The 26,258-nt window shown below is 47.5% G+C and overlaps 1 protein-coding gene across 2 annotated transcripts; it reads left to right on the forward strand.

Annotated features, from left to right (window-relative positions):
* The first annotated feature begins 10,468 nt into the window (after nt 1–10,468).
* Nucleotides 10,469–25,061, forward strand: Sash3 (SAM and SH3 domain containing 3). 2 transcript variants are annotated; one of them, XM_077106835.1, is made up of 8 exons: nt 10,469–10,666; nt 17,570–17,665; nt 18,187–18,333; nt 20,407–20,548; nt 21,511–21,659; nt 21,820–22,029; nt 22,175–22,325; nt 22,857–25,061. In XM_077106835.1, exons 1-8 carry the CDS (start codon nt 10,610–10,612, stop codon nt 23,045–23,047), a joined length of 1,143 nt encoding a protein of 380 aa, XP_076962950.1. In that variant the 5' UTR covers nt 10,469–10,609; the 3' UTR covers nt 23,048–25,061. The 2 variants fall into 2 exon arrangements, with proteins under 2 accessions (XP_076962950.1, XP_076962951.1); XM_077106836.1 differs by lacking the exon at nt 18,187–18,333.
* The last annotated feature ends 1,197 nt before the right edge of the window (nt 25,062–26,258 follow it).

A 26,258-nucleotide genomic window follows, 5' to 3' on the forward strand; every position in this document is an offset into this window, starting at 1 on the left:
AAGCTCCTGACTCCCCTCCTGACCTCCACCTAGATGTGGGACTTGCTGAGTTCCCCTCCCCTGTACCATACAAGCCCCAAGAGCACTTGCTGGCCCATTACCTAGAAACTGTTGCCCTTGGCCCCCTCTGGAAGGAGATTCCAGGCAGATCCCAGGCAGCACAGACAGCACACACACCCCTCCCCAGGCATGTGCACCTCACCCTGAGCCCCTAGTTTGGGAAAGCAGAGCCAACTATGCCTTCCCTCCTGTGAGCCCAGACTGCTAGAGCTACTTCCTCTCCCCCCAAATAAAAAACCAATCAGGCAGTGCCCCTACTCCTAGGGGCTCCATGTCCTGGGGAGAACTCCACCCTATTACCACCTAGTGGAGATTGTCAGAGCTGCTCCCACCCACACTGGCTCCTGAATTTGTGGCCTTTCCAACCCTTAAGGCTGCCTTTGGCCACCCACCTGTCCCCAGCTCCACTTTGGCCTCCTGGCTGCAGCCCATAGAGCTGAAGGAGCAGGTCTCCCCCAGGCTAATTGCTGTACCTTAGAGGAAGACAAAGGAAGGGTGACTGTGTCATCTGTTTGCAGAGAGCTACTTAGGATTGAGGAGAACAACAAATCTAGTGGGGAGCCAGAGGCCAGCCAGGAGCACACGCCAGCGCCATCCACACACATGGGAGCCCACTGCTCCCAAACCCCAAGTGCACTCTGTTCCAGTGACAGCAGGGAAAGTGAAAGTGTAGGACTTTGGCTATGGAGTAGGAGGGACTGTGGCAAGGTACTCTAGAATATGGTGCTACCAGAGGTTAGAGAATGATGTCACTATCCCAGGTTTCCCTGGCATTCAAGGAGCCCTTTTAACTTTCTAAAATGCAGCCACATTGGCAATACTATTAAATCCTCCCACATCCTTGGATGACCCTTATCCTCAGGTGGGTAGAGTCTAGGTTCCACATTTCACAGACAGTAAAACTGAGCTTCAGTTAGAAGGTGGTACCTGCCCGAGGACACGCAACACGCATGGGGAGATGGCCTGCGGTCCAGCTCTGTTGCCGTTCAGCACCGTGCAGCAACTCTTAACCCACCTCCCAGCCCCCTCCTCATTGGTTGAGCCCAGCTTTCTCGAGCCTCAGTCAGCCGTTAGCCACCTGGGCTCACATCCTGCTAGATGCTTAAAACAGCCTTGCAAAGATGCCTGCCTCTGGTTTTGTATTGTGTCTGCTCTGTTGCTGGAGGCTGCTGTTACCTGTGGCTTTTGTGGTGGGGGAGGAAGAGGAGAGGTTGAGGTGGGGGTGGGGACTTGAGGCTCCAGAAGTTCAGTGGGGGAGCACATGGGCTTGAGAATGTGCATGTGAGCCTGTGTGTGAGTGTGCTCCTGAACATGTATGTGCATGCTCTCTCTGCCTAGCCAGCTGCCTCCAGCCTGTGCTAGAGGTGTGGAGGGGACAGAGAGAAGCCTCATGCTGGGAACTTGCCAAATGTGGGCCAGAAATTTGGGGCCAGAACAGACACTGTGTTCTGGGTTGTGGGGAGGTGAGAACCAAGGCTCTGGGGACAGGGTGCTGGGCAAAGGCACCAGGCTAAGAAGTTGTCCAGCCTGGCAGCAGAAGGCCTAGTTTGCTGAACATGAGGATGACTATGACAGTCATCACCAAATCTTGCATCCTAATGTCAGAGCTCAGACCCACCCTCACTGAGAACCTGTAGCACCCAGTGGTGGGCCTCTGTTTGCTGGGTCCTTTGCTCTCTTGCCTGCTCATCACACAGACAACTACTATTAATAAAATGAAAGTCATCTCCATCAGCAGCAGCAGCAGCAGCATCACTGTTACCACTACTGAGTGCAATGTACAGAAAGTGTTGTGATACATACAGAAAGTTTTATGGGCAATTTCTCACTTTATCCTCACAACCTATGAAGAGGTGCTTGGATTATTTGCATTTTATAAGTAAGGGAACTGAGTGAGGCCCTTAGAGATTAACCCACTTTCTCAAGTTCACTTTTTTTTTTTTTTTTTTTTTGCTAAGTAAATGGTGGGCGGTTTGGTAAGGCAGGATTCAAACTAGTCAACGGTCTCCAGTACCTACTATCTTAGAAATTGTCAAGAGGTATGGCTCCTGCTTACCATTTTCCAGAAGAGAAAATGGGCTCGACCAGGATCACACAGCTGAGAAGCAGAGTCCATACCATACAGCCTCAGGGCCTGCCTGCCCAGACCTGCACCTGTGCCCTGCCATTTGCTCCTAGGGTTCTTTCAGGTCATGGTTACTGGCCAAGATCCACTTGTGGGCCTTTCAAACTCAAGGCAGCCCTGTGCTCTGGTTCCCTCTCTTCAGCCTGAGATTCTCTTCAGCCAGGATTTTAGCTCATCTCCTTCTCACTCTTATGGCCCCTCCAACCCACTGTCTTGAAACTGAGAACCCTGGCCCCAGAAGCATAGCAGTGGAAGGGCCCACAGCCAGTTTACCTCCTCCCTTCCCTGGGACCCAGATGACCAGCACTGAGCGTTCATGCTTTAAAAGCTTCCTTCTGGGTTAGGCAGGGAGAGATTCAGGGCACACACAGCAGGTCTGACATACATGGGGCCTCTTGTGACATCATAAGGAATTGAAGATAAGTAACTGCCTCTTGGGCTCTGGTCTTTTGCATTTATGTTGGGGGATGGAGCTTACCAAAACCTCTCCTCACCTGCTGCCTGCAGCTATGAAGCAGGCCATGTATAAAGCCCCCTTTCTTAGGAGATAGAACTCTTGAGATTCTAGTACCAGTTCTATCAACTGTGTGACCTTGGGCAAGACCCTTCACCTCTCTGGTCTTCAATTATTCCTTCCATAAACTACCCGTACTGCCTTCCTGATGAGGTTATAGGGACCCATAAAACCCGGATGTGGCAGCATTCTGTAAACCAGGAAACTACACAGACAAGAGATGATAATGCTGTTATTTTCCAAGCATGAGGTCAACTTTTGCTTCACCTTTGAAAGTAGATAAGAAAAAGGTTTAGAACTCCAATTCAAAAATACATAGCCAAAACTGAACTGAAAAAGCCTGGAAGCAAGCATCTAATTTCTGTTTTTTCAACTATGTTCCCTGGAGTCTACGGTTCCTGAGAAACTTCACAAGGGTTGTCAAAGAAAGCAGAGCTCCAGAAAAAAAGAATTAGGTGGGGCTGGGGTTGTGGCTCAGTGGTAGAGCACTTGCCTAGCATGTGTGAGGCACTGGGTTCAATCCTCAGCACCACATATAAATAAATGAATAAAATAAAGGTCCATTGACAAATAAAAATATTTTAAAAAAGAATTAGGCTTCCAACAAAATTGTGCTGGAGGTGGTTGCAGGGCCAATTTCATGGGCATGTAACCTATGCAGTCACTCAGAGACTGTAGTTAGAGAGCCTCTAAACTGGATTTAATGCTCTCTCATTTTTCTTAAAGAACCCGATGATTTCATTTTGCACCAGGGCCCTCAAAGTCCATATCCAGTCCTGAATAGGAGCTACATGACCAAACAAACATCTGCTTCAACCCCTACAGTGTACAGCAACCCAGAAAGAGGAAGGGACTTGCCTAGGGTCACACAGCCTGTTGGGCTAAGGCAAGGGTTAAATCCCAAACATACTGATTCAGATCTGTGATGGCTCCTCTCTCGATTTCAGTGTGCAACTCTGTCAGCCCCATATAGCCTCTAATGAACAAACAGGCTCAAGAAGATCCGTTTGAAGTTATGTATCTGTGACAATGGTGATGGTGGTATAGAGCAACATTTCTTGATGCTTAGAGTCCTTTTTGGAAAGAAAAGGGCATGAGTAAGAGGATTCATGCATACACACAAAAAAAATAGTTTAAATAGTTCATTTTTTAAAATATTTTTATTAGTTACTGATGGGCCTTTATTTGTTTATATGTGGTGCTGAGAATCAAACCCAGTGCCTCACACATGCTAGGCAAGTGCTCTACCACTGAGCCACAACCCCAGCCCACAAATAGTTCATTTTTAAATGATAACTAAATTGGATTCCGCTTCTTTGCCACCCAGCTGGCTCCAACTGTTCATAAGATGGAGCCTCAGAAGGGGCTGGGCTGGCTCCTCTTCACCCAGAGAACCCAGAACCCACGTCAGCAGTGAATTTTACCAACTCACCGACTTCCTCAAATCAATAGTTGGGCACTCTTGGTGCCAGAAAAATAGAAATGTGAAAGATTCAGTAGCAACTGTTTCCTCCCTGTTCATTCCTGTCCCGCCTCAAGGCTCATCACAGCTGGGAGTGGGAGGTGCTCCCCAAACCCCCACCCCTGCAAGCCCTTGACTGAGGCCGGCTCATCTCTTTACTTCCTTGTTTCTTTGTGAAACAGGAACTTGGCAAGTAGCTCAAGTGAGGTAGGATGGGGGGGGGGGGTTGAGAAAGCCCCAGTAGGCCATGGCAAGGCCTTGAAGCTAAAAATCTACTTTCCCTCCTAGCAGGTCTCAGGCAGCTTTAGACCCTCCTCCTGCTTGCCACGCCTCCTGTGTTCTAGTTTGGGCTAAGGGACCTTGCCCTTGACAAGGTAGAGACACACAGGATATGGGCCACAGGGTCATGTGGCAGAGATTCAGATGGGACCCAGAAGACATGGAAGTCATCAAGGGGATGCTGCAGAGAGAAGGCAGCTACAAATGGTCACCAAGGGCTTCCTGGCTCTGGAAAGACAGGAAACTCATGATGGGAGCCTGGAGCAAATTGATGTAGAGTCACCCATTAGGCATCCAGCAGTTTACATGAGCTGGGCTCTGGACTATGCATATATCATCTGAGTAGTAACCCTGGTGTCTCTCTCTCTCTCTCTCTCTCTCTCTCTCTCTCTCTCTCTCTCTCTCACACACACACACACACACACACACACACCCATAAGTGAGGAACACATTATCACTGTTACTGTTTTCCTTAAGGCTCATCATAGGTGATGTCACTTACTCCAGGTCATGTAGCCAATAGGAGATCATAGGACAGTTGAATCTATGTCTACCAGCCTCCATTTCTGGGAGGTATTCTTCTGCTTCTGCTCTTCTCTAAAGCTCCACTGTCCCCAACTGTCCACATGGGGTCATGGGCCCACTGCTCAGAGACTTTTCTCCTCATAACCTTAAGACAGAGTCCTAGGCAAGCCACCCAACCCAGTCCTGCCTGCTTCCCCATAGAAAGGCCCTCCAGTGAGTCATGAGTGTGTTTTGCTCTGAGCACCAAAGTCCAGTCCCCTCTTCTGAGGGTAATTACCACAGCTGCCTGCAGGTGTTTTTTGTTTTTAAACAAAACCAGAGTTCAGAGCTCCAGAGATGACTCTTTCCTTCCCAGGGGCTCTCCAGCGTTTCCAAGCTGAAAGCTCTGTGTGCATTGTGCCGGTGCCTGAAGAATGGATGAGTCTCCTATCCCTTGTCTTATTGCCGTCCTCTGCCCTCCTCCCCCTGTAATTTTCTCTTTCCACCCTCTTTGCCTGAGATGACCACCATGAAATTTGCTAATGAGCTGGGCTGTCAAGGTGGGCTTTGCCTTGGAAATAGTTTCAAGGAACTATGTGGTCTCTGCTTGGATATTTCTAGAGACAGGAAGACTATCACTTACCAGGGCTGAATAAGACCATCTGAATAGCCAAAATTTCTTCCTTGGAATGAACCCAGTCCTTCCACTTATCTGTTCCTCTTCATTCCTAGCTCCATAGATAAGTCTCCCTTCTCTACGTGTCAGCTGTTGGAAATCAGCTTGCTTCAAATTCCCCACCCAACTCTCTAGGCTAAATATGACAGTTGTTTAGTACTTCGCATGTTGACAAGGACCTCCCTATACCTCATCTCCACTTAATCAGCCCTACCTACTGCAACTGTTGTGCACATGATGCGACTTCCAGAAGCCTGCCATCCTGTTCTCTCCCCTCTAGGCCTGCTTTAAAGTGGTCCTGTGGCACCTAGTGCAACACCCAATCCAAAACAGGGCACGATTCTTAGGGCTGTGACAGGGGGTCTTGTTACAATTCTCTTATCTCCTTATTCAGGAACTCTGCATCAGACCCACTTTAGCCTAGTGGTTAATAGCATGGGCCCTGGACCAAGACCTGACCTGTATTTAAAACTCAGCTCCCAGAACTTACTAGCTGTGCAGTCTTGGGCTATTCAATTAACCCTTTTGTGTCTCTTGTTTCTTCCCTGGGAAATGGGGATAACAATAGTACCTGCCTTAGCAAGTTGTTGTAAAGCCCATGGCCTGCCATGCACTATTAGAATTTTCAGCTGGAATATATGGAGAGTTTGTGGAGAGGAAGTGAGAGTAAGAATTTTTTAGGAAGTCTTTCCAAATATAGGTAGATCTCAGTATTCAAACTCACTATTTCAAAGCAGGGATGTACTCATTCCACATGTGAGGGATGCTTGTACAAGTCTGGATTCCACCTGCCCCAGATATCTCACTCATGACTATGGCAGCCCATCTCTGCTCTCTGAGGGTTCACAGTGATCTGGCTATCAGTGGGAAACCCCACTCCAAACACACACACACACACATGCTTCAATGCTGCTGCTAAATCAAGGTTCTCCTGCCCAACACTTATACTTCTGGGCACATCTTTACCATCTTTATCCCAGCTTTAACTACCTACCACAGAGGGTTGTAGCAGGATTAAAGAATGTTTCTGAAATCTAATGGCAAAGAACAAGTGTTAGGCAAAAGTAAGCTTGCCTCCTACCTAGGATGTCAGCTCCTGATGCATGCAACCTTGGCAGCTATTTATTTTGTCCCTCAAGGTGCCTAGCACAAGGCTGTGCCTAGCACAGACTCCTAGATCTTGCTTGCCAACCCATGATCAAGTTGAATGTGGCCTTGTTCACTGAATTACTGACCCAGATCACTTCTTTAACTGAAGGCTCTGTATACTTGAAATGGAGCCTATAAAATGCAAGTATATTTCCCAGAAAAGGGAATGTCTATTAAATAAGTGCTTAGGGCCCATTAAGCCTGCTGGGACTTGACCCCCTGGGACTCCAGCCAGGGTCTTCTGTTGGAGGAGAATGCCCAGGGGAAGGCAAGTCTACATGGGGCAGACTCTAGAACCCTAGAGTTGACCAGAGAGTGCAGATCTGAGGGGAAAGAAGGGTGGGACTGAAAAGGTTTGCTCCCTCTGTCCTAGAGCCTGTCACCTTTCTGTATCTCTCCCAGGTACCCTCTCTTCCCCCCAGGCCTCGGTGGGCAGCACAGCTCCCCGGTTTGCTGGCTGCCTTTGAAGGCTCTGCGGTTAGTGTGCGAGCTAGGCTCGCTACCGGTGCTGAGCAAACAGGAAGCGGGCACATCCTGTGCGCCAGCCAAGGACGCGCCACCGCTGCGCAGGCCGGGAAGGTTCTGTGAGCCGCTTCCTCCCTTGCGTTTCCCGGCCTCCGGAGCACCAGGTGCCCTGAACCCATGTAGCCCTGTCCCGTATCCTAGACCGTGATGGGGGCTACTCTCCCGTTCCTGATCATGCAAAGCCCCCAAAGGCCCTATGAGCCGGTCCCAATGAGTCGGTCCCTATGTGGCTTCCAGGCGCTTCCTGGGCGACCTGGGAGGGTCTTTCAGAAGCGACCTGGGGCGCAAAACCTTTTTTATGAATCTGTTTAGCAAGCCAAATAGGCCAGAGCTAAAGGAAACAGGGTTTCAGCCTGGTGAAGAAGGACCTCGGTTTCCCGGAGCTCACCCCCAACGGAGGGAAGGTCCAAGGGCGTGGGGCAGGGTTGGGGGAGGAAGTTAGAAGAACATCTTGGGAACAAACAGAGGCAGGCCAGCCAGGAATTCACAAGTGCCACAGAATCGAAAACCTTAAAAAGGTTCATCCTTTGAATTCTTTATGATGTTCCAAGAGGTTAGGGATCAAAGATGATGCATGTCACTTGGAAACAGGTCTTGAACCAGGGAGGAAGATGTCCCTGTATTACTATACTCCTCATTGAAGATGAATATTCGACTTCATGTTACTCCATGAGTTTATTTCCCTTTTGTTATCTTCTAAATTGAATTGTTTTCTTTGAATGTTAAAAAAAAATTAAAAGAGCTGGGGTTGTAGCTCAGTGGTAGAGTACTTGCCTTAGCACATGTGAAGAGCTGGATTCAATTCTTAACACCACATAAAAATAAAGGCATTCTGTCCATCTACAACTACAATTTTTTTTTAATCTTAAAACGTGCATACCTGTGCTCCAGCAATTCTCCTTCTGGACATTTATCCTATAAATAAAATTGTGGATGTGAATGAATATTTACCTTAAGGATGATCAACGAAAGGTTTTTTTTGTTTTGTTTTTGTTTTTAAAGAGAGAGTGAGAGAGGAGAGAGAGAGAGAGAGAGAGAGAGAGAGAGAGAGAGAGAGAGAGAATTTTTTGATATTTATTTTTTAGTTATCTGCGGACACAACATCTTTTGTTTGTATGTGGTGCTGAGAATCGAACCCCGGCTGCACGCATGCCAGGCGAGCGCACTACCACTTGAGCCACATCCCCAGCCCCTTAACGAAAGGTTTTTAAAAAGTTAAACCAACCCAAGTTCATCAGTAGGAGCCTGGTAAAATAATCATGGTATATCCACACAATATGATGCTCAGCAGCTATTATAAATCACACAGTTGAAGAACATTTCATAGCATGAGAAAATATTATGTTCCACATGAAAAGCAATTATCAACACAGTTTATGTAGTCTTTTTTATTTAAAAACAGCTTTATATAGGTATAATTGACTTTCAATAAACTGAACTTTTTTTTTTTTTTTTTTTTGGTATGGTTGAACTCAGGGGTGCTTTACAACTGAGCCGCATCCCCAGCTCTTTTTATTTTTAAATTTGAAACAGGGTCTTGCTTAGTTGCTTTGGGTCTCACTAATTAAGTAGCTGAAGATAGCCTTGAACTTGTAATCCTCCTGCCTCAGCCTCCTGAGTCGCTGAGATTACAGGCATGTGCTGTAATCCAGGCTAAGCTGTATATTCTTAAAGTGTATAATTTGATAAGTTTTGACATATATACACATCCATAAAACCATTATCATGATCAAGATGGTGAACATATCCATCACCCCCAAAAGATTTCCAGTGTCCCTTGTACTCTCTCCTTTCCCTCCCCTCCCCATGTAATGAAAGCAATGATCTTCTTTTCTGTGCAGTATGATTTTTGTAAGAAGAAAAAAAAAAGATTAATCAGCAAAGAAGTAGATGCTTAAAACAGAAAAGGATATTCACCCAAACAGTGTAGAAAACAATTATGAAGAATTTTTTGAAATTACTTTTTTTCTGTTTGCTACATTGTATGTGATGAATACCAATTGCTTTTGTAGTAAGAATAAGTCACAGGGCTCAGAGGTGTATGCGTGTAATTCCAGCAACTTGGGAGGCTAAGGCAAGAGGATTGCAAATTCAAAGACATCCTCAGCAATTTAGTGTTGTTATCTCAAATATAACCCTGTCTCAAAATAAAAAATAAAAAGAACTAGGGATGTATAGCTCAGTGGTAGAAACTCCTGAGTTTAATCCCCAGTACCAATAATATTAATAATGTCATTGAGATTATTAAAATATGTGCCACAGATAATCCAAAACATAAGCATCATGCATAGGCATCCAATAAATATCTGTTAAATGGGACATTTGCTGATGGTGTGGTGGTATTTACAAATGCCTTTTAGCTGTGGTAGTGATAAACATGCATGTAATGTGAGGGGTGTTGACTGTAGGCACAACTGCTCTAGTAATGATGACCAGAAGTATGCCGAGGACATTGCAGATAACTGCTGGGATGATGACTGTGGGGGTGATGGCTGAGGGAGGTGATGATGGTTGTAGGGGTGAGAGCATCTTGGGGTTGACTGATTATAATATCTGTAAGGGTGACAGCTGTAAATGTGATAGAGGCAACAGCGATGACTGTAGAGATGAAAGCTAAGGGATGTTGACTTGTGGAGATGATTGCTGTAGTGATGATGGCCGTAGGTGTGCTGATGGCAGTGGGGATGACTGCAGGGATCATGATTGTGAGGGTGATGGTTGTCAGGTTGATGACTCTGGTGATGGATGTTGATAGGAGTAGATAGCAGTGATCATAGCCATTGGGGTGACTGTGGTGGTAGTAATGATGATGGCCTAGGAGATGCAATTGACCAGGATCATTGACCCAACAAGCAGAGAGTAAGTCCACCTTCCACTTGCTGGATTCTGATCAGTGAGTATAGGGCTTGAGTAGGCCACATATCTCAAGTTGATTGTCACTTCTTGGGAGATAGAGCAGAAGGACTGGTAATGATTGACATGAGACAACAGAGTAGGGGCTTTTTTCCAATTGTTCGACCCAAGAGCTGTCTGCATCAGAATCTCTGGAGACTGAAGTTGGGACTTCCTTCCTCCCTAGGGGCCAGCAGGGGCTGCGATTGCTGTAAGAGCAGGTCACGTGGCAGGGCTTCCTGTATGCTGTGCTGCTGGGTGTCCATGGCCCGCACCCCCAAGCTGCCACTGCTGCAGTCAGAGTGGCAGCCGGAGGCTCGGTCCATGCAGTGCCCTCTGGACAGTGTTGGTGAGGCAGAGCAAGAGACCTCTGCATCTTGACACCTAGGAGAACAGGGAAGGAGTCTCACCTGGGGGAGGACCATGTTGCGCCGCAAGCCCTCTAATGCCAGCGAGAAGGAACCCACTCAGAAGAAAAAGGTAAGGAGCATCTTTGGAAACTCACTTTTTCCTTCCCTCCTCTGCTCTCTCCTGTCCCTTCCAAGACTTGTAGAAGTGAGAAGAGCCAAAAAGGCCATATGTTGAGCTCATAGGTGAGGCCCATTCTCCTAGGGGCCCAAAAGTTACTGGAGTAACAGAAGTACAAGAGAGATTTTCAAAATCCTAGAGAGACAAAGCCACAGGATAGACTCTTAGAATAGAGATAGAATTGAACGCTAGCAAGATGGATAAAGAATTAATATTCCAGACCAGAATCCTAGACTAGAATTCAAGAATTACAAAGTACAATGCTCAAGTTGATTCCTAAGATTGTACTTAATTGTCGATCCCCTGTACTGGTCCTGCTACCTCTTCCGCCTAAATGTGGCCTTTCAGGAGCCATCTCAAAGCCAAGATGGACCCCACTGGGCCACACAGCCAAAATGCCCCCAGGGCCCCTCCATTTGGCCAAGGCCCAGAACCTGACCACTGAACTCAGCTTTGTTGCAGCTCCCCAGGCCACTGGAGAGGGGCCTGAGATGACCCGGACTCAGGAAAAGGGCCTCCCAAACTGCAAATGGGATGTGGGGCACTGTACAAGTTCTTCCCACATGGGGAAAAAATGTGAGGAATGAAAAATGGAGTTGGTGAGATGGTGATAGTTGAGGAAGAAAAATTAGGTTGGGGGGAGGGTTTCAAAGGCTAGGAAGGAAAGCAGTTTCATGGATGACTGAAGTGTTCATGGTCTTCTGGGGCAGATGCCCAACTGGAAGATTCCTTGAAGGCTCTGCCAGATCTAGGTTTCTCTGGTTGGATCTGAGAATGGATTTGATTGTAGGATTCTCCCAGGCAATCAGAAAGTACATACTGTACATTCCAATGGGACTGTCGGACCCTTCCAAAGTAGGCCTGAATCAGGTCCAAGAGGCTTCCAGGCCTAGGTCTGCGTCCTGCATGTCCTCATTGTACCCTGCCAGTTTTCCCTGGAGCTCAGCCCAGGTGCACTATGGGGGAGCCCCTTTTTCAGGGAAACAGTTCCCAGTCAGAGGCTGAGACAGCTGAGACTGAGCCTCAGGGCACTGGGGTGTGCATCCTGTTCCATCTCTCAGGTCCTGGGTGACTGCCACTTCCGGCTGTATTCTCCCCACCCCAGCTGCTTCTCTAAGGTTGCAGTGGTGGTAGGCGGGGGAGGGGAGATTCTTGAATTTTCACACGGGACCTGTCACCCCCCCCAACCTCACACAGTGCTAGTCCCAGCAGGCCTGCCATTGGCTGCCACTCCTTAGCAAGCGGGGCCACTTCCCCTTGTTCTCTGGCTGATGGGGATGGGAAGCAAAGACTGTACTATAGACACTGCTAGGCCCCAAACCACAGTGAACTGGAGGAAAGAGTCTGAGAAAGAGCTGACACTTTGACACTGGGACCCTGTGCCACATCAGGCAAAGGTACCTAGTGACACACGGAAACCAGAAATCCCCCTTTTTTTTCAGCTTTAATTATCAATTTTCTGTGTTTGACAGGTGGGCCTCTGAAATTGCTCACAGGCCACTTCCAGGGGAAGCAAAGCCCATGTGGCACTCTGTGGTTGATGTCCTTTAGGGGAGTGTAGGCAAACCCTACCCTAACCCTGCCATATCCTGTGCCAGCTTCCAGAGACAAGATGAGCTTGCCTGCACATGCTCCAGGCCCATACTGTGAAAATGGCCTTAGAAAAGCCAAACTTCCAGAATGAAGATACAGCATCTTCCACAGACCTGGAGGCAGTGAATTGGTTCCATCATGCATGCATGATGACTGTAGTCAAGCCTCTTCCCTCTGGAGACTGAGGTGATATGGTAGAGGGAAGACTTAAAGGCAAGGAAGGTCTCTTTCCCTCCCTCCCCACCTCCCTCCCTTCCTCCCTCCCCACCTCCATCCCCCGTTTCTCCCTACCCCTCTCCGGTTTCTTGGGCCTACAAAATGGAGAATGTGCCCAGCAGGGGACAAGAAAGTAGAGTTAGAATCTTTCCACTCTTTAGCTGGAGGACCTTGGACAGTTCATTGACTTCTTTGGGGCTTCAGTTTCTCATCTTTGAAAAGGAGGATAACTTCTGGTCTGCCTACCTCACGAGGTGGAATAAGTCAGCTAGAACAATAGTTGTGAGAGTACTCTGTCACATGTGTTCAATGCCCAGGAGGGGGTGCATGCTTTGGCATGGGCAGAGGTAGGAAGCACACTGCAAAGAACAGGCCGTGGTCCCAGCCCTGAAGTGGTAGAAACAAGACTTAATAACACAAAGAGCCACCACTGGGGGAAGGTTCCATAGATGTCAAGAACTGTGCTGACTCCTCACTACAACTTTGTGAGGAGGGGCAGATATTGTCATTATCCTTATTTCATACCCAAAACTCAAAGAGATGGAAGAACTTGCTGAAGGCCACACTACCAGTAAATGGCAGATCAGGGATTTAAGCCAAAATTTGTCTGTCTTCAGAGTCTGAGCCCTTTTCTCTCTCCATGCTTTTTCCCCCCTACTGATCTCAAAAGCACTAAGGGAGTCTGAGGGACATAAAAGTTTCAGCACACCAGTAGGAGTGGCCTTCCAACCTACAGAGCAGAGGTGGGAATAGGCCCTCCTGGATGCGAGGGCAAGGGCATGGCACCCACTATAAATTATGAAGGCCTGGGGAGGCCCCAGGGTCAAAAGACATATCATTTAGCTGCCCTTAGGAGCCTTTCACCTCTTTCTAGTTCTTTGATCTAACTTCATTCAAAGGCCAATATTAGGGTATTGGAAGCAGAAAGGGATTTATCCTGGACTAGCTTCCCCTAAGAATGGCCCTTCCCCAACATACCTTCAATTTTCACCAACTCCCAGACCTACCACCAGGAAAATGGAGAGGAATTTGGACTCCTGTTTGAGTACTTAGTTGGTTCTTCCTTCCAGTCTCTTTCTGCCCCCATATCCCTCAATCTCAGCATACTATTCCACAGTGGCTCCCTTGCCACAGCACACCCTTAACATGACATTCGCACCAGCATGTGCTTCATATTTTCAGTACAAGTTGAGCATCCCTAATCTGGAAATCTGAAATGCTCCAAAATCTGAAACTTTTTGAATGCTTATATGATACCACAAATGGAAAATTCCACACCGGACCTCATGTGATAGGTTACAGTCAAAACGCAAGCACACTAAAAGGATTGTCTAAAATTACTTTCAGGCTAAATGTATAAGTTGTATGTGAAACATAAATGAACTTTGTATTTGTATTATGTCCCATCCCCAAGATATATTATGTACATGCGAATATTATAAGATCTGAAAAAAAAATTGAAATACTTCTGATCCCAAACATTTTCAATAAAGGATATTCAAGCAATAGCTTCTCATTGCCCACAGGATAACACCCAAGTTCCTGGGCATGGCTGCAAAGGCCTTCCGTAAACTTTTCTGCTCCACCTCCCACCACAGACACTGGCATACCCACCTTTCCATCACCATGCTTGGAATGTCCCTCTGTCTCTGACTCTTGTTCAAACCCTTCCTAGCTCCATCTAGAGACATCCTACCCACACTGGCCCAGCTCAAATACAACTCCTCCATGAAGCCATCCTGAGCCCTTCCACTGCCATGCTCCCATTGGCTCCCCTGGTGACTCCGTTCAAATACCACCTACTGTCAGGATTGCATCAGTCGCTTCTGTCTTTGGGTTGGAGTGATCCCAAGACAGTGATTGTGTGATGGGGATGTAACTCAGTGGTAGAACTCTTGCCTAGCATATTCAAGGCCCTGGATTTCATCCCCATTGCTGCAAAACAAATAAATAAAAATAAAGTGGAGTGGAAAATCCTTTTTTTAAATACTTCTCTGCCATACAGAGAAGTGCATAAATCATAAATGCATCACTCAATGAGTGTCCATAAAGTGACCATCCCATGTAGTCAGCACCCAGATCAAGAAACAAAACATTTCCAAAAGTCCAGAAACTTCTCCCATGCCCTGCTTGTTGCTAAATGACCCCTTTCCCCAAGGGTAACTATTTCCCTGACTTCCAACAGCATAAGTATGTTCTCCTGGGTTTTGAACTTTGTGTAGCCACTGAAATATTTGCATATATACTCTTTGGGGGGTGGCCTCTTTTGTTCAAGAGTGTATTGGTGAGACTCATCCATGTGTTGGGCATAGTTATACTGTCTCATTGCTGGGTGCTATTCTCTTCAGTGAGTCTGCTGCAATCAATCTATCTTATCAGCATTTGATGGGCATCTGGATTGTTTCCAGTTAAACTGGAATTTGAAGGAGGAGAGAAACTATGGTTGGCAGAAAGAAAGGCTGAGTATTCCAGGTGAAGAAATGCCCAGGGTAAGAGTCTAGAGGTGGCTCACACAAAAGGCTAAGCTAAGGTAGATGCTTTGGGCTTCATATAACTGATGAGGAAACAGCAGCCTAGAGAAGTTAAGTAACTTATCCAGCTTTACACAGCTGGTCAGATGTGAAGCCTTGTCATCTGACACCAAATGAAGAAACTGAGGTTCTGAAAGGTTAAAGAAGTTGCCTAAGGTCACACATCCCAAAATTGAACTCATCAATATCTGATGCCAGAAATGTAGCTCTTTCCAAGAGTCCCAACATGCTCCCCTTGGACTTGAAAAGGGGGTACCACCTCTCCTATATCCATGACTCCCAGCAAGTCTTGCCCCAAAGGAAGGCCAGGCAGAAAACTCAAATGGGCTCAGGGATTTCAAGTCATCCCAGGGTGGGTTGGGATACACCCTGGGGTCACTGAAAGGTAGTGGGGATATTGGAGCTACCCTTGAGGTTAGAAGTAGTCCTAGAAAAAGGCTACCCTGATTGGTCCTCACTTTTGATCACCCAAAGAACATGTGCTAGTCCTTTCCATCTCACCAGACTGAAAAGTGGCCAGCTGGGCCCAAGCACCAGCAACAACTTCATGGCCCTTTTGGATTATCTCCTCCTGCTTTGGGCTAAATCTGGGACAGAGGGGCCCATGAGCCAAAGGTACCTTCTCCCAGCCCCCAGAGGGCAGATTAATGACAGGAAAAGGCCTGGGGAAAGAGCTGCGATTAGAGGGCAGCCCAGCCATGAGTTTACTCTTCCCTAACAAAGCCTACTTCCGGCCCCAGGCCTGCCCTCCTGCTTGCTTTCCAGCCTCACCAGTCCCTGGGGCTTAAGGGGCGACTCTCAGCCTCCTGATCTGCAGATCAGGCTAAAGGGTGGTGAAGGGAAGGTCACAATAGGCCCCATCTGCCTATAAATAGCAGGCCAGCCTGCCCTCCTTGGGCCCAGGCCAGTCTAGTACCCACCCCTCTCTCTGTTCCCTCTTTTCCATGCACTAAGAGGAGGAAGTTATCCAGGCAGCTGCATCCTACCATATAAGAGGAGGAAATAAATGGAAGGTGGAGGAGAGAGGGGAAAGAAAGGGAGAAAAGGAGGAATGAATAATGGCAGGGGAAAACCTAGGAAGGAGAATGGAGTTAATGTATGAGAACCACAGCAGTCACCCCATGGTCATGTTTCCCCCTCTCTATATCCACTCACAGTCCCCTTTTCTGGGTCCCCAAGGTAGTACAGAGGAGGCTTTCTGACTGAGGCTGCAGACGCCCCACCCATGAGGTCCTGATCCTTCTGGAGTCTGCTTGACCTGACCACTGACCTAGTTTCTGGTCAGTTACCTCTAGGAATGTGTGGTTCCTGATGCTGGATTGTTGGCAGCTTTGGTCAAGACTAGCAAAATACTAGACAGCTATATTCTTGTCCCCAGGAGTTGGGACAAATTGTGCATGTGTTGGGGGGCAGGTGATATTGCCTCTGCCCTAGGGGCTTACCACTGGACACATATACCCTCATTTAGTAGGAAAGAGGATGTGAAACCTTTAGTTTTGTGTGGGTTTCGGGCTTTGGTTCCTCAAGTCCTTATCTTGGGTGTCTGCAGTCTATCCCGCGCTATCTGTCTGGCCATCTGTGAACCCCGGTTCCTGTGTATATCTTCTGGTCTTGACTGTTTATCTTGATACAGGCTCAGCCTCAACTTCTTGTGTCTATGGCCTGCCCCCCTTACCTGTCTTGCCCTGGTTTCTGGCTGCTATCTTAGCATATTCATGTACATACAGTTAAGAAAGCTCATTTCCTGAAAATAGTCTCATCAACACAATAGGGCATGCCTTAAAGTCCAAATACAAAAGTGTTTGGCAAAAGTCAAGAGTTGCCAGCTCATCACATGAGTGGCTAAGTTTAAAAGCTGAAATGAATAAAGAGAAAAATGGCAGCTTGCTTTAACTAAATTAGCCCCAATCATTTGTGTTCTAAATTTATAGGCACCTTCTATGAGTGAGCTTCTACTGTGTTTTTTCCAGAAAGTCTAATAATAGGTCTTTCTGGCTTCTGGTGGAATGGTCTTGCTCTTCCTGAGACAAGTTCATCGAGCAGGAGGCCAATATGTTTACCCCAATCACTAGGGTTGCAGAGCTGGCTCAGCGTGGGCCCAGGGCATGAAGGCCAGAGCCAATGAGTGTGGGAGGAATTTGCTCTCAGTTAACTTGTGGTAAGGTTCTCATATGTGCTGAGGTACACATTTACTCAAACCCATTCATTCTTTCACTCGGTTATTAGTAGAAAGTTGAGCTTAGTCTGGGGCTTTACTGAGATCTGAGGCTCCTGAGTCAGGAACTTGATCAGTGGCCAGGGATAAGGTGAAGAATAGGATGAAGTCACAAGGCTCAAAGGAAGCTTGGCCCTTCACCTCATTAGCCCTGGGCTTTTAGGGCACAGGTGGCTCTGACCAGTGGAGAGAGAGAGAGAGAGAGAGAGAGAGAGAGAGAGAGAGAGAGAAGGGGAGAAGATATCAGTCCTGGGGCAGCCATTTTAGTGCCAATGATTGCAAAATGTCTGTTTCTTCCAGCTTTCCCTTCAGCGCTCTAGCAGCTTCAAGGATTTTGCCAAATCCAAACCCAGCTCCCCTGTGGTGAGCGAGAAGGAATTTAATCTGGAAGATAATGTGAGTTTCAGAACTTCCTTGAGGGATCTGTCTAAAACCCCTGGGTGGAGAAATAGGGGTGAGAGGGAGGAGAGGGAAAAGGAGATAATAGGATTGTCCAGGCAAAGCCTCCTTAAAAAAAAAAAAAAAAAAAAAAAGTTTAGTTGAAGATGGACACAATGCCTTTATTTTATTTATCTTTTTATGTGGTGCTGAGGATCAAACTCACTGCCTCACACATGCTAGGCAAGTGCTCCACCACTGAGCTACAACCCCAGCCCTACAAAGCATCCTTCGACACAGAAGACCTACCTGCCCAACACCAAACTTATGAGCCCCAAGTACCTGCCAGTATTCTTTTCTATAAGAAATTAAGTAGCAAATTAATTGCAAATTAATAGGACTGAGGACAGGGCTGGGGCTAAGGGGGAAAAAGATGGGAGAAACCCTATCTCCTTCCCACCTTTACAGTGACCCAAAGTATTTCTTTGTACTCCAAGACCAGGACCCAAAGAGGGTCACCTCCTCTTTTATTGTCACAGATTCCAGAAGATGACTCCGGTGTCCCCACCCCAGAGGATGCTGGGAAGAGTGGCAAAAAGCTGGGGAAGAAGTGGAGGGCAGTGATTTCCCGAACCATGAACAGGAAGATGGGCAAGATGATGGTGAAGGCCTTATCAGAGGAGATGGTGAGCCCTGGGGATCCAAGAGAGGGGAGCCAAAGAGGCTGGCTCTGGCAGGGGGTGACAGCAACTATTCAGGCCTGGAGGAAGGGCACATGGGAGGGAGATCTCACAATCAGCCATGAACAGTGTAGCAGTGCAGTCCTCAGGGCTAAGAGGCTGGCTAGGAAAGGGCTGAGATTTGTGGAGGGATGAAAGGCTAGGCTAGGCATAGGAGCTTCCTGCAAAGGTAGGCCTGTGGGGAGGGGCAGCTGAAAGGGGCATGAGATGACCTGAGGCAAATCCATCTACCTCAAAGCTTTGCTTGGAATTAGTCCCTTGGATTGGAAAGACCTGATTATAGGAGGATATAGAGAAAAATACAGATCTACTTAATTTTTGATGGGGTTACATCCTAATAAACCGTAAGTTGAAAATATCATTAAGTCAAAAATGCATTGAAAACCGGGTCCGGTGGTGCACATCTGTAATCTCAATGGCTTGGGAGAATGAGGCAGGAGGATCACGAGTTCAAAGCCAGCCTCACAATGGCAAGGTGCTAAGCAACTCAATGTGGCCGTGTCTCTAAATAGAATATATTAAAAAGGGCTGGGGATGTGGATCAGTGCTCGAATACCCCTGAGTTCAATCCCTGGAATTAAAAAAAAAAAATCAGAGCTTAGCGACACAGTACACAGTCGAGTGTCAGTTGTTTCCCTTCATGATCTCATGGCTGACCGGGAACTGCGGCTCACTGTCACTGCTTAGCATCACCAGAGAGGCTCAGACTGCATAGTGCCAGCCTGGGAAAAGATCCAAATTCAAGATTCAAAGTGCAGTTTCCACTGAATGCATAGTGCATTGGTGCCATTGTAAAGTCAAAAGATTGTAAATCGAACAATCATGAAGTTTGAGACCATTCATAGAGAAAATTGAGAAGGTTGGATTTAGCTCAGGGAGGAAGGTGACACAATGGTGGGGCAGCACAGTCCAAGGAACTTGTAAAAGCTTGTGGCTATTACCAAAGGCACCAAGCAGCGGTGCGCTAGAGTTGGCTCAGATTGGCTTGTGAGAGCAGTTGTTCAAATTGTGAGGAATTTTGCGAGCCAGTTGTTAAATTAGATCATTATGAAAAATAATATTATATAAATTTACAATTAAATAAATTCTGTTAAAGGCAAGAACAAGGGCTGGGGTCACGGCTCAGTGGTAGAGTGCTTGCCCCACATGTGTGAGGCACTGGGTTCGATTCTCAGCACCACATAGAAACAAATAAAATAAAGGTCCATCAACAACTAAAAAAAAAAAATTTTTTTAAAGCAAGAACAATACCATAAATCTTCAAAATTCAGCACTTCCTAATAGTAGCACTACCTGTTACTCTCTCAGTGTTGTTCATATTTGTGTCTATGGTATCTGTGTAGTGGAAGTAACGTAATTATTTCTTCAAGCAACACATCCAGTGGCATCACAATGGTGGCTTGATGTTGGCCATGATAGGGAGAATTTACAGTATGGGAATAGACAAATCTTGGGGCTTTTATTCCCAGAGAGCCAGCTGTTAAACAGCACCACAGAGATGTGGTGAGATGGGAGGAGCTCTGGAGTCAGGCCAACATACTTGTGGGTTCCCATGGATCTTGGCAAGGTCACTCTTCATCTGTGAACTCAAGCCAACTATATCACTTATCTTCTAGAGGCACTGTGAGGATAAAATGAAATGGCAGGCAGGCCTGGCTCATAGAAGCACAGGGAAAAGGTTTGCTCTCCAGCACCACTGTTTGCTTGACTGGGCCATAACAATAGTCCTGAGTCCAAGCTTGTTCACCCTTGGCCTCTTCAGCATTACATGAGCACTTGAAGCTGATAAAGCATGTTCACTGGGCACACTGGTGAGCCTCGTTCTGTGAGGTAGGCAGGATAAAGATTGTCATTCCCATTTTTACCAAAGAGGAAACTAGGGCTGGAGCGTGTCACTGAGCCTATAGGTAACATAGCTGGAGTTTGAGCCAAGCCCAGGTCCAGTTCCTCTGCACTTAGGTCGGGCCTGTGTGCACCACAGCCAGGTCACTGAGGGCTTTCTGCCTAACGTCCCTGCAGGGAGACACACTGGAAGAGGGCTCAGCCTCCCCTACATCTCCAGACTGCATCCTGGATAGTCCTGGCCCTGAGAAGATGGCTCTGGCCTTTTCTGAGCAGGAAGAACGTGAACTCCCAGTGCTCAGCCGCCAGACATCAACAAGTGAGTAGGGGAGGTGGGAGGACACCTGTCCAACTTGGAAGAAAGAGCTGGGTTAGGGCCAGGCAGATGGGTCTCTGGGAAGGGGAGGTAAGAGAGATAAATGTTTACTGTCTGCCTGTTGGGAACTTCCTCAGCTCTCTTCACATTAAATCTTCACAACCTCATGGGACCACTACTATTATTTGCCACTTTATTGATGTGGAAACTGAGGCTCAGGGAGGTTAAGTGACTCACTCAAGGTAACCCAGTACCGAATTTGGATCTGACCCAGAGAAGATGCCCTGCCTGGAGGAGGGCTGTGGATTCTGGACTGCAACTCTCAAGAGACTTCCTTTCTTGCCCCTTAGTCCCATTCCAAGTTTTCTATTCTTTCTGTGCCTCCACAGACCCCTCCCTGCCACCCCCTCCAATTGAAAGCCATCTAAAATGCCCATCATTTTGCTCTTCCAGGAAGAAAGTGCCCATCTGAGTTTTCATGGGACGTTGTAACTAAATATTTAATCTTATTAAGAAAGTAAATTATTAACATAAGGTGTGGCTTCCTGGGTGTAAGAAGCAATGGAATGGAGTGAGATCTGGTGTATAATAGACCCAGTGCTGTCAAGTATAAGGTGAGAGGCATTGGGCAGGTCGCTTAGCTCATCTGGCCTCTGGTTTCTTCATCTATTCCTTGAGGTGTTGGCCCAATTGGGCTCCAGAGGCCCTCCCAATTTACCCATTCTTTGGTCTGTGAGTCATTTCTCTTCCTATTGTCAACTCTTCATTATCTGAGGCCCCAGAGGTAAAGCTGTGCTTTTCCAGGGTGGCCAAGGTGATGAGTTCCAAATTACTCCTACAGTATGAGGATTGTTCAGCATGTACCCTTGAGATTTCTAGGCAGGATCTCTGGGAGGTACCTGCTGGGCACTGCCCCAGCTCTCCTGGGACAAAGGTGAGCCTCCTCCCTGCCCCATCTCCTGCAGGCAGTGAGCTCTGCAGCCCCAGCCCTGGCTCTGGCAGCTTCGGGGAGGAACCATCTGCTCCCCAGTACACAGGGCCCTTCTGTGGTCGGGCACGAGTCCACACCGACTTCACTCCCAGCCCCTATGACCACGACTCACTGAAACTGCAGGTAAGGTTGGCATCCGGGCCCCTTCAGAGTCTAACAGACTGCAGCCATAAAGGAGACTGGACTGAGTCATGGCAGGACAGTATCAGCAGAGGCCAAAAGACCCCCTCTCCTCTTTCCTGCACTCCTCTCTCCTGTCCTCCTTTCTCCTCTCCCCCCACAGAAAGGAGATGTGATCCAGATCATTGAAAAACCACCTGTGGGCACATGGCTGGGCCTGCTCAATGGCAAGCTGGGCTCTTTCAAATTCATCTACGTGGATGTACTGCCAGAGGAGGCTGTGGGGCCTGCCCGCCCCAGCCGCCGACAGAGCAAGGGCAAGAGGCCCAAGCCTAAGACTCTGCACGAGCTGCTGGAGCGCATCGGCCTGGAGGTTTGAGCTTGGACTTGCATTAGTATCTAGGAGCAAGAGAGGCACAGTTGCCCCTGGATGGAGATCGACAGCCATGTGTAAAGGGGAGGTTCTAGGCTGGGGTGGCTTATAAGCAGCAATGTCACTGGCCTACCTCTGCCCCCAGGAGCACACATCCACCCTGCTGCTCAATGGCTACCAGACACTGGAGGACTTCAAGGAGCTGCGGGAGACACACCTCAATGAGCTGAACATCATGGACCCACAGCACCGGGCCAAGCTGCTCACAGCTGCAGAGCTGCTGTTGGACTATGACAGTGAGTGGCTTTAGGAATGGGGTGATAGGCACAGTTGCCAGTTGGCATTCCGTAGAGCAAAGGTTTGCCTTAGTTCTGCCCCTGACTATACTCTGCCCTGGAGCCCCTTGCACTAGAAACTTTCGCCACTTGAATTTGAGTTTCAGGGAAAGTTTGTGGGGAAAGGGGTTTTAGGAGTGATTGGACCCAGCTCCCTTTTGGATCAAAGGAAAGATTTAAGGCCAGAGAAGGTAGGGCACTTATACAAAGACTTAAAGCTGAATAATACAGCCAGGATTGAAGCCCAAGTTGCCTGGCTCTAGTTCAGTGCCAAAGACTCATTTGATCTTGATCTCCTGGGCAGAGCAGACCAGGGAAAAAAACTGGAAATGGTGAAAAGAGGGGCAGGAGTAGTTGAGGGGGCAGAGGAACTAAGTGCCTACAGGAGACTTCCCATGGTCCCTACCTCCATGAGGGGCCTCCTTGCAGCCTCTGATCCCCTACCTTAGGACTAACCCCCCTTATTCTGTTTTCCTCCCTTATCCTTGGCAGCTGGCAGCGAAGAAGCAGAAGAGGGCGCCGAGAGCAGCCAGGAACCAGTGGTGCATACAGTGTCAGAACCCAAGGTGGATATCCCACGGGACTCTGGCTGCTTTGAGGGCTCAGAGAGTGGGCGCGATGAGGCAGAGCTGGCAGGCACTGAGGAACAGCTGCATAGCCTCTCCCTCACTGGGGCACCTTGAGGTGGAGGTGGCACAGGCCAAGGCTGGGCCTGAGCTGCAAAGGCCACAGAGATGGACCCAGCCTCCCATATGGCTTGGGCCCAGAGGACTGGTGCCCAGCCTGACCCTGCTTCCCCAGTCAAAGGCCTGGACAGGACGCTACAGGATCAACTGGAGTGGATATGGAGCTGCCTAGAGGCAAATCCCTTCTGCCAGTCTCCCTCCCTCCACCAGCGACTGACAGCACAGCCCCTCCTGGTACCCCCCCCCATCAACAGCAAACAGGGCATTAAGGGACCTGCCAATGTCCCTAACCACCAAGGCCCCTAAACCCGCCTCATCCGCACACCATCCACCTTTGTTACACTGCTCCTAAAAAGGGCACCAAGTCAGTTTCAGAAGTTTCAAACTCCTAGAGAAGTCGACTGTTTCAAAGGACCCTAGTTGATCACAGATGAATCCAGAGGTTCCTAAATAAGTTTTGGAGAAAGCTGCAAGTATCATTTCTACTTCCCTTCTCCCTAACCTTCATAGAGGTTTGGCGGCTAAATCAGTATGAGTCTTTTTTATTTGTTCTACTATCTACATGATAGTAGAATGTATTTGGACATATTATACATATATGGAGTATAACTTCTCATTCTTCTGGTTGTACATGATGTAGAATTACATTGATTGTGTATTCATATATGCACGTAGGATAGCAATGTCCAGTTCATTCCACTGTCTTTCCTATTCTCATCCCCCTCCCTTCCCTTCTTTCCCCTTTGTCTAATCCAATGAACTTCTATTCGTCCCCTCCCCACCCCACCCCCTCATTGTGAATTAGCATCACATATCAGAGAAAACACTTGGCCTTTGTTTTTTGGGGGGGATTGGCTTATTTCACTTACTAGACAAAGGCACCACAAACATACACTGGAGGAAAGATAGCCTCTTCAACAATGGTTCTGGGAAAACTAGAAATCCATATGTAGCAAAATGAAATTAAATCCCTATCTCTCACCCTGCACAAAACTCAACTAAAAGTGGATCAAGGACTTAGACATTAGAACAGAGACCCTGAGCCTAATAGAAGAAAAAGCAGACCCAAATCACTATGAGTCTCTCCAAGCTTAGGATTGATCAGGGTTAGAATGAGTAGTCACTGAGGGCCTTAAAAACTCTTGACATTCAGTGACTTTAAATATCTGCTCTCCTGCTACCTGTGGCCCAGGACACAGTGGAGCTTACCAAGGGGGTTGGAGGGATCCTGGGGCTTTCAAATGAAATTTCCTACTCATCCACTTTATACCTTCTATGGGACTCAGGCTGAGCTTCAACTTCCTCCAGCTTAGTCCATACCTCATACAGTATGTGTCCCCCTTCTGTTCCTGACCTCCTCAAATAGATTTCCCACAAGGCTGATGTCATATCTGACTTCCAAGGGCAAAACTGCCCCTCAGAAGCCAGATGCAAAACTGGGTGTACACACCTGTAGTCCCAGCAACTCAAGAGGCTGAGGCAGGAGGATCACAAATTTGAGGTCAGCCTAGGAAACTTAGCTAGACCCTGTCTCAAAATAAAAAATAAAAAGGGCTGAGAATGTAGCTCAGTGATAGAGAGCCCATGGGCTCACTTTCCAGCACCAAGAAAAAAAGAAAGAAAAAGAAAAAGAAGCAGCAGCCAGTGCAGGTCTGGGTCCAGACTTGGCCACTTGTATGGGTCCTTCCAAGCAAAGAAAGCACTAAGCTTGACACTGGGAAGTCCACTGTCCATACATTGCTTCACTAATGATTTTGGTGTTCTCTGAGCCCCAGAAAGTGATAAAAGTATGTTGTTGGGGGCCTCCCTTGTCCCCAGTAGCAAGTCTATGCCTTGAGTCTCACAGAATAGCCCATTCCTGGTGCAAGTCAAACGGTGCCCACTACATCTAGGACTGCCTGCTTAGTGGACGCATTTCTTGACCTACTTCCAGAAACTTTGGCAAAAGTTAGCTTTGGGGAAGGGGTTATGTATAGATTTGAGGGGATAGACAGAAGCAATTTGGTAGCAATAAATGTCAGTCAAACTAAATTACTGTCTCCTCTTGTCTTTTTTATGAAGAGAGGATTGTTGGGAGGGTAGACCAGTCTCTTTCAAAGCTAGTCTCAACAAAGTGTACCTCTGTGGTCCTTTCAGGGTCATCTTTCCCCTCCATGAGGATGCCCAGTGCCCTTGACTCTGCTAACCTAAAGCTCCATCCAAAGCCTAGCTGGCTCTGTACTTCCCTCCTCAGAACAGGGCTCAGGATTCCATGGCCACAGGCCTTACTGGGGTCTGAGAGCAGACAGAGAGGAAGTTATTTCCTTCTTCCTATAACAGCTCATTTAAACAAAGCCCTTAAAGATCTTCACCCCTGCGAAGAAGGGCCTACATTGGGGGGCTGTCCAGGGTACAAGTTAGGGAGAGTAACATCAGCAGGACCTTTCCTCTTGAAGCACTCTTCCTGGGCCCTAACCTGGGCCCACTACGCTACACCATCTCCTGGGAGGTGGGATGGAATCAGAGACCTCTGGCTTCCTCTCTGCTTCTGCAGCATTAACTGCATTAGGAAGAATACACTAGAATGAAAACCATCACCAGAGTTAGAACAAGATCACGCTGCTTCCAGACTGTTCTCAGCAGCACTCATCCCACTGTGGATAGTGACTGTGAGCATCAGGAAACTGCAAGCATTATTTTCACTCAAGAAACAAGAGCCCTAAGGGGACTGGATAATTGCTTCAAAGTCCCAAGGGGACTGAATAATTGCTGACTTTTGTGAGTGCTGGCACTGAGCACTTTACATATATTATCTCATATAATACTCAGTGTCCCTCTGAGGTAGATATCATACTCATTCCAATTTACATAGGAGGAAACTGAGGCTCTGAGAAGTTGAAGAGGTAGTCTAGGAAGTGATAAGAGCAAGGAGTCTGCCTGACTTCCCAGCCCATAGTATTTTATTTATTTATTTTTTAGTTGTAGATGGACAAATACCTTTATTTTGTTCATTTATTTTTATGTGGTGCTGAGGATGGAACCCAGGGCCCCGCACATGCTAGGCAAATGCTCTACTGCTGAGCCACAACCTCAGCCCCATAGCCCATAATCTTAACCCCTCTACTACATGGCTTCTGAAAGACCTTATCCAATAAGCTTTTCAAAATCTGTGGGCACTTCTTAAGGCAATTTGACCCTTTGAAAGCCTTTTCCCTTCCAAGATTTGTCT

Source organism: Callospermophilus lateralis, chromosome X (assembly GCF_048772815.1).
Source record: "Callospermophilus lateralis isolate mCalLat2 chromosome X, mCalLat2.hap1, whole genome shotgun sequence".
NCBI lineage: Eukaryota > Metazoa > Chordata > Mammalia > Rodentia > Sciuridae > Callospermophilus > Callospermophilus lateralis.

Excerpts from the sequence above, each read along its gene's own strand:
- Sash3 (XM_077106835.1), top strand. The coding sequence starts at position 10,610 with ATGTTGCGCCGCAAGCCCTCTAATGCCAGCGAGAAGGAACCCACTCAG. Across the intron at positions 10,667-17,569 it reads AACCCACTCAGAAGAAAAAG|CTTTCCCTTCAGCGCTCTAG; the intron begins GTAAGGAGCATC and ends TGTTTCTTCCAG. Across the intron at positions 20,549-21,510 it reads CAGCCGCCAGACATCAACAA|GCAGTGAGCTCTGCAGCCCC; the intron begins GTGAGTAGGGGA and ends CATCTCCTGCAG.